Here is a 12,758-nt window from a genome sequence, read left to right on the forward strand (position 1 = left end):
AGGGAGAGCAAAGAAAACGGTGCGGCGCTACTTTTCGTACAAAAAAGAAAAGCGAAAAACATACATAGCAACATAAAAAATAATAATGACAGTAAGGGCAAAAGAGAAGAATCACGTCTAGCAGAGAGAAAAACCGGAGTGTACAAGGTAACGGAGATTTACTGGTGAATTGTGGTAAGTTTTTTGAAAGATACGACAAGATTAAGTATTTTTTGAAAAAATTAAAATAGTACAAGTATATGCATGATGTGGAAATTATTGACAAATTTCAGATGGACTAGAAGATGCTTCAACTGAGTTGTTATCCGTATTTGGGGGTGACATGACACATGATGGGACTATGAGTTCCTGAGAATGAACAAGATCACGGAGATTTACTGGTGAGTTTTTAACAAGATACGACAAGATCAAGCATTTTAGAAAAAATGAAATAAGAATAAGTATGGTTAATTAGTGAGGAAAGGGACAATCCTTTTATTACTCAATCAATTTTCGCACATTCTTTTCCACGTCTTGAGCGTATATTTGAAGGTCTCCACTGATTTCAAGTCTGTCTTTGTTTCTTTCCACAAGTTCTTCGACTGCAGTTTCGGCGTCATTCAATTTCTCAATCATCTTCCATTTTCCGACTGCAGTTGCAATTATCATTTTTCTTTCTTCGATCGTTATTTTTTTTAATGCATCAGAGATTAACCGGGATTTACAGCGGTGTGAAATCGTCCAGAATTCTTCGATTTCAATAGTTGTATATTCATACTGATCTTTAGGAGTGACCCTAAAATATAACAGGTTATATTTAGAAATTTTAAGAAAAGGAAACTTACCAAAAGTCAATTATGGTGGGGTTTCCATCAGCCGTTTGACCGAAGTTTGCTCCATTTGATCCAATATCTGTCAATTGCAATACAAATTGGAGGAAGTCTACCAGGACTGCTGTTTTTGTTGTCAAAGTTGCTTCGTTCAGATGATTTCCTAGTGTGAACATCACCTCTTCCGTTGCGATTAATAAGCCTCTTTTCGTGGTGGTCAGTGGGATAGGGAAATGGCACCGTCCTCCCACATTTATCATTGATAGTAGCTAAAAACAATGAATTAAAACGGATACTATAAAATAATATAACAAAATGTTAGTTTTGTTAGATTAAACCAATAGAATACCTGGTACACATATATTTCTTGAGAAGACGGATGATTAGTACTATTATATCGACCAGCCATTGATCTCGATTCGGAGCGAGGGCCGGATTGATGGCACTTAACATAAACACGCCTTTTCATACCTGAATAAACAACGTCGCATACACATCCGATCGACTCACCGACGTTCTTCTCTAAAAACGAATTTTATGAGATTTTTATATATTTAACAAAATAGTATTCACGTGAATATAAACATTATATTACCGATAAAATCAATAGAAAATTCGTCCCGCTTTCCTTGATGCATTGTCTGGAAGTAGTTTCGCACGGTTTCTGTAAAAATTACTATAATTTAAAAAATATAGCCAAATTCTTACTTTTGATGTATTTGTCATTGGCTTCGAGAGGATTTGAGAGTTTTGGAAGCCATTGACGCCATATGTCATATCTGTCCTCGTAAATATATCCATTTTCAACTAACGTGTCCGCAAACTGTAATGCTTCGTGGCACAAACGTTCTCGTTGTTTACGAGGTATTCCTTTCATTGTTGATCTGTTTGCGGCATTAAGAAATTGTTCCCAAAGCAAGGGGAGATTAGGAGCCTTGTTTTTGTCTGAAACAATAAATCGTTAAGATACGATGTCTTGCGCACAGACCTACAGGTCATGTACATATCAGCCAAACTGACCTGTTTTGACTGATTTTTTAATATGTTATGGTACTGCAAGTTCTAAAATTTTCATTCCATACCCTTTTAAAAGAAACATTTCAATTTTTCAACTTCAATCGATCGTTGCGGTTAGTCAAAGGGGACAGAGCCTAATGGGGTATGGTATAAAAACTTTTAGAACTTGCAGTACACTAACACATTAAATATCAGCCGAAACAGGTCAGTTTGGCTGATGTGTAACATGGCCTGCAGGCTTATTGTAAATTCTTGGATGAGTGTAACCACCTTGCAGAATTGGGTGAAGTGTCGGCTGTCCACCATACCCGCCGCTGCCATACTGAACATCCGAAGGTCCACCTTGATACTGGTTTGGGTTGTCGGTTGGATATAGTTGACCTCCTTCTTGGTTTCCACAGCTTCTTCCTCCTTGGTTTCCATCTTGATTTTCTTCGGCAAAAGTGCAGGAGCTATCGTTCGGTTTGACGACGATGCATTCGCGAACTCCGAACTAAAAAATTCGATAATGCGACTTACGCCGACAAAAAAGTCTTACGTACCTTCAACACGGAATTGTCAGTGTTTTCGACTTGATTTTTGATATTCGCCATTTCTTCGGCGACAGTGAACGGAGCGAGGTGTACATCTTCAGTTTCATCTTTCTCTACTTCAGAAGTCTTCTCAGCTAACTTTGCTGCTTCGTCAAGCGAGATCGACTGTAAAAATCGTATTATTATAAGTTTTTAGCAAAAAAACTCACCATTGGTTGAAGATAATCGATGTGTTGTGAATCCAAAAGGAATGGTAATTCCCTTTGAACCTACAAGTCATGAATGGTAGTCTATTAAAGTAGAGAGAGAGCAACTGTGTAGAAGAGAATTAGAGAGGAAAGGAAACGAAGCGACGAGAGTACACTAGTCCGACGGAGAAATAGACGATGAGAGTCGTTGAGGAGTCGAAAAGGAAACAAAGAGGATGAAGAGTACAAAAAAATTTAAGTCTAATTTGGGACGAAAGTGTGCCACATTTTTAGTGGGCTTTGTGTGCTTCCTAATGAGACGGGGAAAGAGAGTAAATTACATTAAAAGAGTGGTGATAAAATATATTAAAATCATAAGAATGTTAACATCATAAGAATATGAGGAAAAAGGTGAAAAGGTGCAATATAAAACGATTCCCTCACGATTCGCAGCACTTTCGAATCTCCTGCCCACAGCCAGTGCGAGCGAGGAGACGAGACCGACCAGAGTCCAGTGGAGCGCGAATGCAGACCAGCGAAGAAGACGAACGAAGGGAGGCGATTCCAGGGAGAAAAAGGACGACGAATATTCTGAAAGGGGGATTAGAAGAAAGAAATTGTTTCTCTTTATGAATTGGTGCTGACATAGAGATATTTAATAGTGTTTTAATCTTAGTTATAATACCACACGACTTGTGGAATCATTATTTCCACAACACTCCCCGCCCGGGGCAGAATTCCGGCTAAAAAAAGGGAAATTTTTTAGTTGGAATCTGAATCGTGACAGTATCTTTTCGTTCCTTTTTTTGCCTTTCTCAAGGGCATGATTCGAATGGGCGGAGGTTTCTTGGATACTGTAGAGTCACTGGGATTGAGAGTTTTCTGGGTCGGGTTTGTAAGTTGTTCTGTCGGAGTGTCAGTCTCGTCTTCGATTTCGAGGGGAATCAATTGGTTCACCGCTCGTTCTTTGTTTGACCCGTTTATGAGCACGGTGACTGAACGAATATTTGGTTTTTCGCCTTTGACTGCTACAATTCGACCGAGTGGCCATCGGTGTCTGGGAATCAGCTCTTCGTGTACTAGGACGATTTGTCCGATTTTCGGTGGAGTGGTGCTGTATCTGTTCCTTTTTGCGGCGCTCTCTCGGAGCAGTAACAGATATGATGATGACCAAATTTTCCATATCTTGTTTATAGTCTCGTCGAGCTTCTTGAGGTGCTGACGAGTTTCAGACTCCGTATTGGTGATGTTTGGATTGTAGTCTGGATTATCGTCCTTTGAGTTTGTCTCGTTTGGGACATCGAGGAGAACTGATGGGAGTAGGAAGTCGATCGGGCGTAGCACTGGGACGTCGTCTTTGTCAGTTGGATTTCTGATGAGAGGACGTGAGTTAATGACTCCTTCCACTCTTTTTAGAGTGTAATGGAGTTCTGGGAACGTGTACGTAAGCCGTCCTAGTACTTTTCTGAACTGGCTTTTTGCGATTCCGACGATTTTTTCAAAGATTCCGCCCATCCAGGGTGAGAGTGGCGTGATATGCTGATAGTTGATGTTGTGATTCGCTAGAAAACAGATCATGTCGTAGTCAGCAGAAAAGTCTCGCATGTCCTTTTCCAGGATCGATTGCCCGAGCTTAAAGCACTGAGCGTTGTCTGAATACACGTAACTCGGAACTCCTCGTTGTGCGAAAATCGCTTTCAGCGCTCCGATGTAACATGTAGTTGATCCGTCTGCGCACAGTTCGAGATGTGTACAGCGTGTCGTGAGACAGGTATATATAAGGACGTATGCCTTTTCTTGGGTATCGAAATTAGAGATTTTGTATTTTAATGGACCGTAGAAATCGAGTCCGATTTTAGAGAAATGAGTTGACGGTACTGTGCGGGTGCTATGGAGGGTGGTGGCATATGGATATTGGAACGGAAGTCCTTTAACCTTCTTACAGGCTACGCAAGTAGTATGGTTTTGTCCTTTCTGGGACACCATTTTGCACTCCCCCCGAAATTAATAAAAAACGATCAAAATCACGTGAAAAAGCCGCTTGTAACCAATTTATATCCCAAAACACCATATTTTCTGGCTTTTCCAAAACATCCCTTTTTACCCCTGCCCTCCTCCTCGCCCTCTCCTGCCCTTCCCCTTGCCCTCTTTCAAAATCTTTCAAACTGATAAGAAAATTTCAGTCACTTGAACACTTTCAAACGTTACTCATCAATTCGGTCATATAGCACAATGGTTACGTGCTAGACTGGTGATCGCAAGACCAAAGTTCAAGACCTCTTGAGAAGGTCGTCATGTTTGAGGTTCATGGCTTATTATTAACACATGAAAAACGTCCGAGTCTCAGGTCGGTGTGTTAGTCTGTCTCAGATACATCTAAACCCGGATAAAAAGAGTTAATGAGGCTGAAAATATGCATGAAAAAGTCGTGCTCCGGAGTGAAAAAATTTCTCGACAAAAATCAGAAAAAAAATCTCCAAAGCGATTAGAAATGCTCGCGTCGAAAATTGAATCATCAATTTCTTATCAATTTTTTACAATTTTTTCGTTTTTATTAAATGCGCTTCATGTCGAAATATATATCAACAAAAACTTTTATTGTAACATCTTCATATTATTTAACATCTTCCAGTTTTATTCTTTTCGGAATATCCAGATCCGCTGCCTTTTGATCCTCTTCTTCACGTTTGCGTTTTCTAATCGCTTTGGAGATTCTTTTTCTTTCGGCTGCCTTCTGAAATTAATGACATACATAACCTTTGTTCAAAGTGAGTACCTCAATTTTTTCATCGTATATACTTCTTCTTGTGTTAATTCTGGTGACTTCAAAATGTCTATTTAGTTGAAGTTTTTTGACTTTTTCAAACTCTGCCTCAATCTGAAACAATCGATGGCTTTAAAAATAACTTTTATATAACTAACCTTTGCATCCATAAGTCGAATCGATTCCTTCTCACCTTCTCTTCGATGATATTCTTGTGATTGTTTAGCCGTCCATTCATCTGGGTTCGAGCCAGCGTTTTTAGGAATATTGTGCTCCAATTCGATAGACCCAATATTTACAACCATTTGATTCGCTTTGATAGGGTCCATTTCTGTAATTGGAGAAATTATGTAAGAGAAATTAAATAAGTAAGAAAATTAAACTGATCAAAGTGACATTATGGTGAAACTGTCCGCAAACGAATGTCAAGCTCTCTTATCAGTCCATTCCATTTTTTGTTCTTTTAAATGATCATGTACTGTTTTAAATGTAAAGTGCAAACAACACTTCTAACACTTCTGAAGCTCTAACAAAAAACAATAAAACAATGATCAAAGGCAAATGTGAAGTATGTAATGCAACTAAATGTAAAATAGCTCCAAAGTTAAAAACGGGAGGCGATGTCAAGAAAGCAAACATTAAATTGGAAGAGGCGTTTTATAATCCAAAAACTGGAGTCTGTGGTATCAATGAACTACAAAGAAAAACCAAAAGACCTATCAAAGAAGTGAAACAGTTTCTCAACGAACAAGATGTCTACACACTTCATAAACCAGCTCGGAAAAATTACAAGACTGAAAGAGTTTACATTCATGATATCGATGAGCAGTGGCAGTCAGACCTTGTAGAAATGATTCCTTATGCAGATGAAAACAACGACTTCAAATATCTTTTAACAGTGATAGATTGTTTCAGTAAATATGCGTGGGTTATTCCGCTGAAAACAAAAACTGGTAAAGAAACTGCAAATGCTTTACAATCCATTTTCAAAGAAAGAAAACCAACTAAGATGCAAACCGATAATGGAAAAGAATATTACAACAAAGAGATGAAAGCTCTGTTCAAATCATTTGACATCAATCACTTTTCAACTTATTCGGACAAGAAGGCTTCCATCATAGAGCGATTCAATCGAACTCTCAAAGAAAAAATGTGGAAAATGTTCACGTATCAAGGAAATCATAAATGGACAGATATTCTAGACAAGCTTGTTCGTGGTTACAATAATCATTATCATCGAAGTATTAAAATGACTCCCATTGAAGCTTCAAAAAAGGAAAACACAGATCAAGTGAATGAGAATTTATTTCCTGATGAAAAAATTAGTAGCAATAGTAAATTCAAAATAGGTGATAGCGTAAGAATAACAAAATATAAAGCTATATTTGATAAAGGTTATTTACCTAATTGGAGTACAGAATTATTCAAAATTGATAAAATTCATCTTGGGGAAATTGTTACCTACTCCATCAAAGATTTAGCAGACGAAGAAATTAAAGGAAAGTTTTATGAAGAAGAACTTACACTATTTAATAATGTAAAAGAAGAATACAAAATTGAAAAGATATTAAAACGAAGAACTAGAAAAGGAGTAAAAGAATTGTTTGTCAAATGGTATGGATACCCAGAAAAGTTTAACTTTTGGATTGAAGACACCTAAACACTCACAACTTTAACTCTGTTATCCTTAATTTCAACAATATTTTCACTTAAAACCAAACAATAACATTTAGTACTTTGAGCAATACTTTTTGAGAAAGATGCTTTTATTGTAACGTCAGGTCTGGATTGTATAATTCTATCATTCTGTTTAGAGACATCAAATACTAATAGAGGGTAATAGTAATAATATACATCTTCCTCCATAAAAATATAATCTTTAGTTGATTCATAATAACTGTTTCTAAATTCTTTTGCAAAATTATATTGTTGCACAGCATTAAACTTTTCAAAATCAAACTTCAAACAATCATGAGGATATCTCTCTGAATTTAATTCAACATAAATTTCTTCCAATCCACAATTGTCAAACTTGCTTGCATTTAAATAATTATTGTCTCTTGCACATTGGAAAGCTACTACAATATGCTTTATTTTATCATACTTTGTTCCCAATTTCCAAGTAAATTCCCTATTTCCATTAGGAATATTATAGCTTTCAAACTGTCTAGAAATAAAGGGCATCTGAACAAGTTTATTACTCTCAAAGATATTCAACAATTTATTCTGCATTTCAAAACTTGGAACAATTTTTGGTATAATCCATTGCAACTTGTTAATTGTCAACTTTGCTGTAAATTCTTGAACGTTTGAGGAGACAATACTATTCTTGTTTTCTGGAGATCTGTAAAGTGATAACTGATGTTTTCTTCCATAAACTATTTTATTGTAACATTCAGCAAAGCCAAAGATATGAGTGAGTGGGATACAAAAAGTTATTTCACCTTTTCTATTTTTTGTATACTTATTTATTTTGTAGGTTAGAATATCTTTAGTTTCGAGAATCCATCCAAAAGTATTTTGTTTATTCATAGTACTACTATAGGTTAACAACCCTTTCATCAAACTTGCTCTGCCAGGATCCATTAGACTTTCTACTTGCATTCCATCCATGCTATACGCCGCTCTATCAAATAGAAACATTGGTGCGTTATTAGTCATAGAGACTAGATCAGTTTCAGCAAGTGCTTCTCCATCATCTTTAGTAAGACCTACTTCCATATAAATATATGACTTGTGCAAATGTAGGTACTGGTCGCATGTTTCTATGACGAAATGTATTTCTCCATGTTGATTCAAACTAGATCCTGAAGAAGGAAAAACGCTTATCAAGTTCTCTTTTTGAATGGATGCATCGTTCACAATAGGCGTATCAACAACTAACATTTTATCAACAGCCTCTAACATTTTCAATTTATTTAGTGAATTTTTTTTACTAATTTTTTAAAGTAATAAATGAGAATAATATCTGCGGTGCTTATACTTTTAACCTTATACAAAGATGCGTCAAGTAAAGCTATAATTTGTACTGACAACTCGCCTGTCCAATATTTTAGAATCCCAAAACTACATAAATGCAATTACCATAGAATTCTTAACAGTCGATCAGAACCTGTGCAGTATGAAGTCTTTAAACCCAATGTCATTGAATACATTTCTGAAGCAAAACTTTGTAAAAAATTAGTTAGTGAAGTATCAATGTACACCGACTTTTCTGGATACGAACATTTAGTTGAAAAAGAATTGAACAACAATCCTATTACACTTGCTGAATGTAGAGAAATGATCAATAGTAAAAAATGTGGATATGTAACACTATCTAAGGGAAAGTCTAATAGCTGGAGTACAAATAATAAAATTGAAGTAGATTATCCAAATAGATTTACCAGCTTTTTCACACCAAAGAGATATTACAAAGAAAATTGTATTGTTGTTGAAACAAAAGTTTATTCTCATTTCAATCAAACCAAGCCGACCAATGTTCTAGCTGATATGAATAATTGTAAATATCAGGACGGCTTCTGTGAAATCAAGAAAAATGAAATCATCACTTGGGACGTCAACAAAGATCAAAAATGTCAGTACATCTCGATTGGAATACTGGATGGAATGTACAACAACAACCTATGGGTAAACAATGAAAATCAAATTGCATTAAACTTCCAAACAAATAAAACTATCAAAGATTGTAATTCTGATTTGACAATAAGTGATGAAGGGTTTGCTGTAAAGAAAATTAATAGATCACAGTATGCTCCGAGACAAATTCCAGTCGCTATTCCAACCTACCCACAAAGGCAACAGCAAGAGGATGATAGAAGAAGGCGTGAACAAGAAGAAACGAGAAAACGTGAACAAGAAGACGCTAGAAGACGTGAGCAAGAAGATAGAAGGCGGGAAGAACTAAGAAATCAAGAAGACGCTAGAAGACGTGAACAGGAAAGACAAAAACATAATGAAGATTTTGAAAAAAAGAAGCAAGACAAACTTAAGAAGGAAGAAGAGCTCGAGAAAAAAAAGCAAGAAAAACTTAAGAAAATTCAGGAAGAAGCTGAAATGAAAGAACTCATGAAACAACGGCAAGGAGAAGATTGGACAATTCATGATAAGTCTCCAAAAAATGGAAGCAATAAAGTAAATAGAACAAAAAGAGAAATCGCAGACTCGACATTCTTTCAACCATTACCATTACCAGAGTACAATGAATATCTGAAAATCAAACAAGACTGTGAGAACTTACCAAACTATGAGGCATTCAAAAATAGCCGAAAGGGATGTGACTCGTTAACAACTTATACAGATTTCATAAACAAAATTGCCAACTTTGAGAAAGAGCAACATGTGAATGCCTCATGGCAACCTCTACCATTCCCCGGTTACGAAGAATATTTGAATATTAAAGAAGATTGTGCCATTCTACCAACTTATGACGAATACAAAACCATCAGAGAAAGCTGTGATGCATTCCCAAGTTATACAGAGTTCATTAAAAGAATAGCCAATTATGAACTGTTTGAAACAGGAAAACAAAGAAGGAAAAGAGAACTATACTCAGATTTCCAAGCAGCGGGAGAGTTCCAATATCTAGAAAACCAATCCAACAATCTACTACGTCATACAACAGAAGTCATGTGTGATATTTTCAACGAGCAGAATGAAGTACTTGAAAGTCTTATAAGAGAAAATCCAAGGAGATATATCCAAAAACAATTGAATCATTCAGCCGTCAAAGTAAGATTTATAGATTCTGCACAAGTTGTACAAGTTACATTCTGTAAAGAAAATGACTATTCGGGAGGTATCATCTCAAGCAAACCACAACTTCACCCCATGATTGATTATAGAACCAACATCACAAACATGAAAGATTTCAAAGAATTTGATTTAAAGTTCCTTGATGACAAAGTAGTATTTCATGAGCATATACTCTTAGATATGAAAACTAACATAGAAGAAGAACTACTTGATGAAATGAGAGAAAAGGCTGATGTAGCAATCGATATACATGCTAGTAATCAGGATTCAACAATGCCTCATGAGATATTGGACGACGTTGAAGGATTCTTTGGTAAATGGTGGCTTAGAATTTGGAGAGTTGGTGTTACTATTGCGGTAGCATTTGTATACATATTCATAGCTAGAACTTTTTGGTTGATACTCTCTCCTAAAACTTTTATTGATAAGAAAAATAAAAGGGAAAGAAATAAACAATATGAAGGGCTAGAGCTTAGAGAATTAGTAAGAAGACCAACTGTTGCATCTCTAACTGTTGATTAATTTTTCTTTAATAAATGAGATTCTTTAGTACACAGGACAAAAATTCAAGTTATATAATTGTTAGTCCAAAATTGAAAGAAAAAGTAGAGTTTGTAGAAAGCAATAAAGATATTTTAAAAGAGCCAGAGCCGTCTACTATACCAAAGCCATCAAGCAAGCCAAAGCCATCAAGCAAGCCAAAGCTATCGAAAGCTAACACTGATTTTTTGAAGGTTCTCAAAAGTGGATCAGGATTTAAAAGAATTTAGATTAAATGTAACTCGATATGAACATCACAAACTTCAAAGTCAATAAGATTATTTTTCTCATCTACTAATTTTAAAGTAAGTGTGTTACAACTATTCATGGTTTTATGATAGATCAATTTAGTAGGTTCATACATTACCATTTTTTCCGTAGTGTTGAACTTGCAAATAATGTTACTTTGTCGCTCATTGATAAATGTATCACAAATAAGACTACATGACAAGTAAACAAATCCTTTGTTATCTAAAACACCTTCAACTTTCACTACAGCTATAGAGTTAGCTTTGAAACTTTGGGGGAAATCAAACTGAAATGATTTTTCATTGGAGTGAAGGTTGAGAAATAGGTGAACCATTTATTACATGTGTTTTCAATTTATTAAATCATGAGTTCTGATTTCAGCGACTATTCCATAAAAAACTATTATTCAGCTAGAAATAATAATCCACTTTTACCTAATTCAATAAGAGCTTGTATCATTGGAAAGTCTGGATGTGGTAAAACTAACCTATTGATGAATTTACTACTAGACAAATTTCAAGGAGACGATTATTTAGATTATGATAACTTGTATTTATTTTCTACTACACTATTTCAACCCTGTTATCAAGCACTCATAAATGGGTTTGAAAATGGGTTAACTAAAAAAGATATCAGAGAGTGCTTCAAAAAACAAAATTTTATGGTTGAAAAAATTGATAAAAAGAATATAACAATACATACTTCTGATAATTGTGCTGATATTCCAGACCCTAGTTCTATTGATCCTAATAAAAAGACGCTTATTATTTTTGATGATTTAATGTTAGAGAAACAAAATAAAATTTAACAATACTATACTCGAGGTAGACATAATAACATTGATTGTTTTTACATTTCTCAAAATTACATCAAACTACCTAAAAACACTATCAGAGAAAATGCTAATTTCTTCATAATCTTCGCTCAAGACAAACTCAATCTAGACTACATTTACCGCGACCACTGTAGTGAAATTGATAAGAAAAAGTTTCTAGACTTGACTTCAGCTGTTTGGAAAGACAAGTATTGTTTTCTGACAGTTGATAAGACTAGTGACGTAGATAATGGAAAGTTCAGGAAAATGCTAAAATATTTTATTATTTCTTGATCAACATGTGAAAACCATTTTTTTTAATTAGGCTCCAGACTGAGTTTTCCCAATCTAAACGTTTCCAGAATTTCCTCTTTCCTTTGAGCTTCTATGCACTTTATTGATCACCACCCCCATGTTTTTTTTCAGTCCCTTCCTTTCAAATTTTCCGTTTTACTTGGTATTACGGAATTTTTCCGTTTTTCCGTTTTTCCGTATTTCCGTATTTCCGTATTTCCGTTTTACTTGGTATTATGGAAATACGGAAAAACGGAAAAATTCCGTAATACCAAGTAAAACGGAAAATTTGGAAAAAAGAGGGTGAAAAAAAAGGTTAGCCAAAAAGTGAATATTTTAAAATTTAAAAAAAATAGAAAAATAAAAAAAATAAATGAAAACACAGATGCCAAAGAAATATGTTCCACACAGGTTACACATGTACATTCATAAGCACACTTGCAACCACGCGTGTTTCAAACGTCATACAGAGTCTTACAAAAAATTAGGTAAAAACGTTTATAAAGAATCAGATAGAACATATTACTTCATATCGTCTGATAAAGCTCTAACAGATGAGTTCATACCTATGAATCAAATAGAAAAAGGAATGTTCAATACCATGGGTAATAAAAAGTTATCAGCTGATATTGATAAAAATCATAAGACAAAGTTTTCTAGTTTAAGAGGTGAACCAATATTCATATACTCGAATGATAAGCCTTTTATACAGTTGTATCCACAAAACCTCATTGAAATAGAATTTCAAAAAAATATTACAAGGTTAACAAAGAAATATAATGGATCTTCCACTCA

The 12,758-nt window shown here is 35.1% G+C and overlaps 1 protein-coding gene across 1 annotated transcript; it reads right to left on the reverse strand.

Moving 5' to 3' along the window:
- Window positions 1-5,161: 5,161 nt before the first annotated feature.
- Window positions 5,162-5,640, reverse strand: GCK72_025603 (uncharacterized protein; the record flags this gene model as incomplete). Its single annotated transcript, XM_053736409.1, has 3 exons — window positions 5,162-5,281; window positions 5,324-5,425; window positions 5,470-5,640. The coding sequence occupies 3 exons, from the start codon at window positions 5,638-5,640 to the stop codon at window positions 5,162-5,164; spliced, it is 393 nt and encodes a 130-aa protein (XP_053579975.1).
- Between the last annotated feature and the right edge of the window lie 7,118 nt (window positions 5,641-12,758).

Source organism: Caenorhabditis remanei, chromosome X, assembly GCF_010183535.1.
Source record: "Caenorhabditis remanei strain PX506 chromosome X, whole genome shotgun sequence".
In the NCBI taxonomy this organism is placed as follows: domain Eukaryota; kingdom Metazoa; phylum Nematoda; class Chromadorea; order Rhabditida; family Rhabditidae; genus Caenorhabditis; species Caenorhabditis remanei.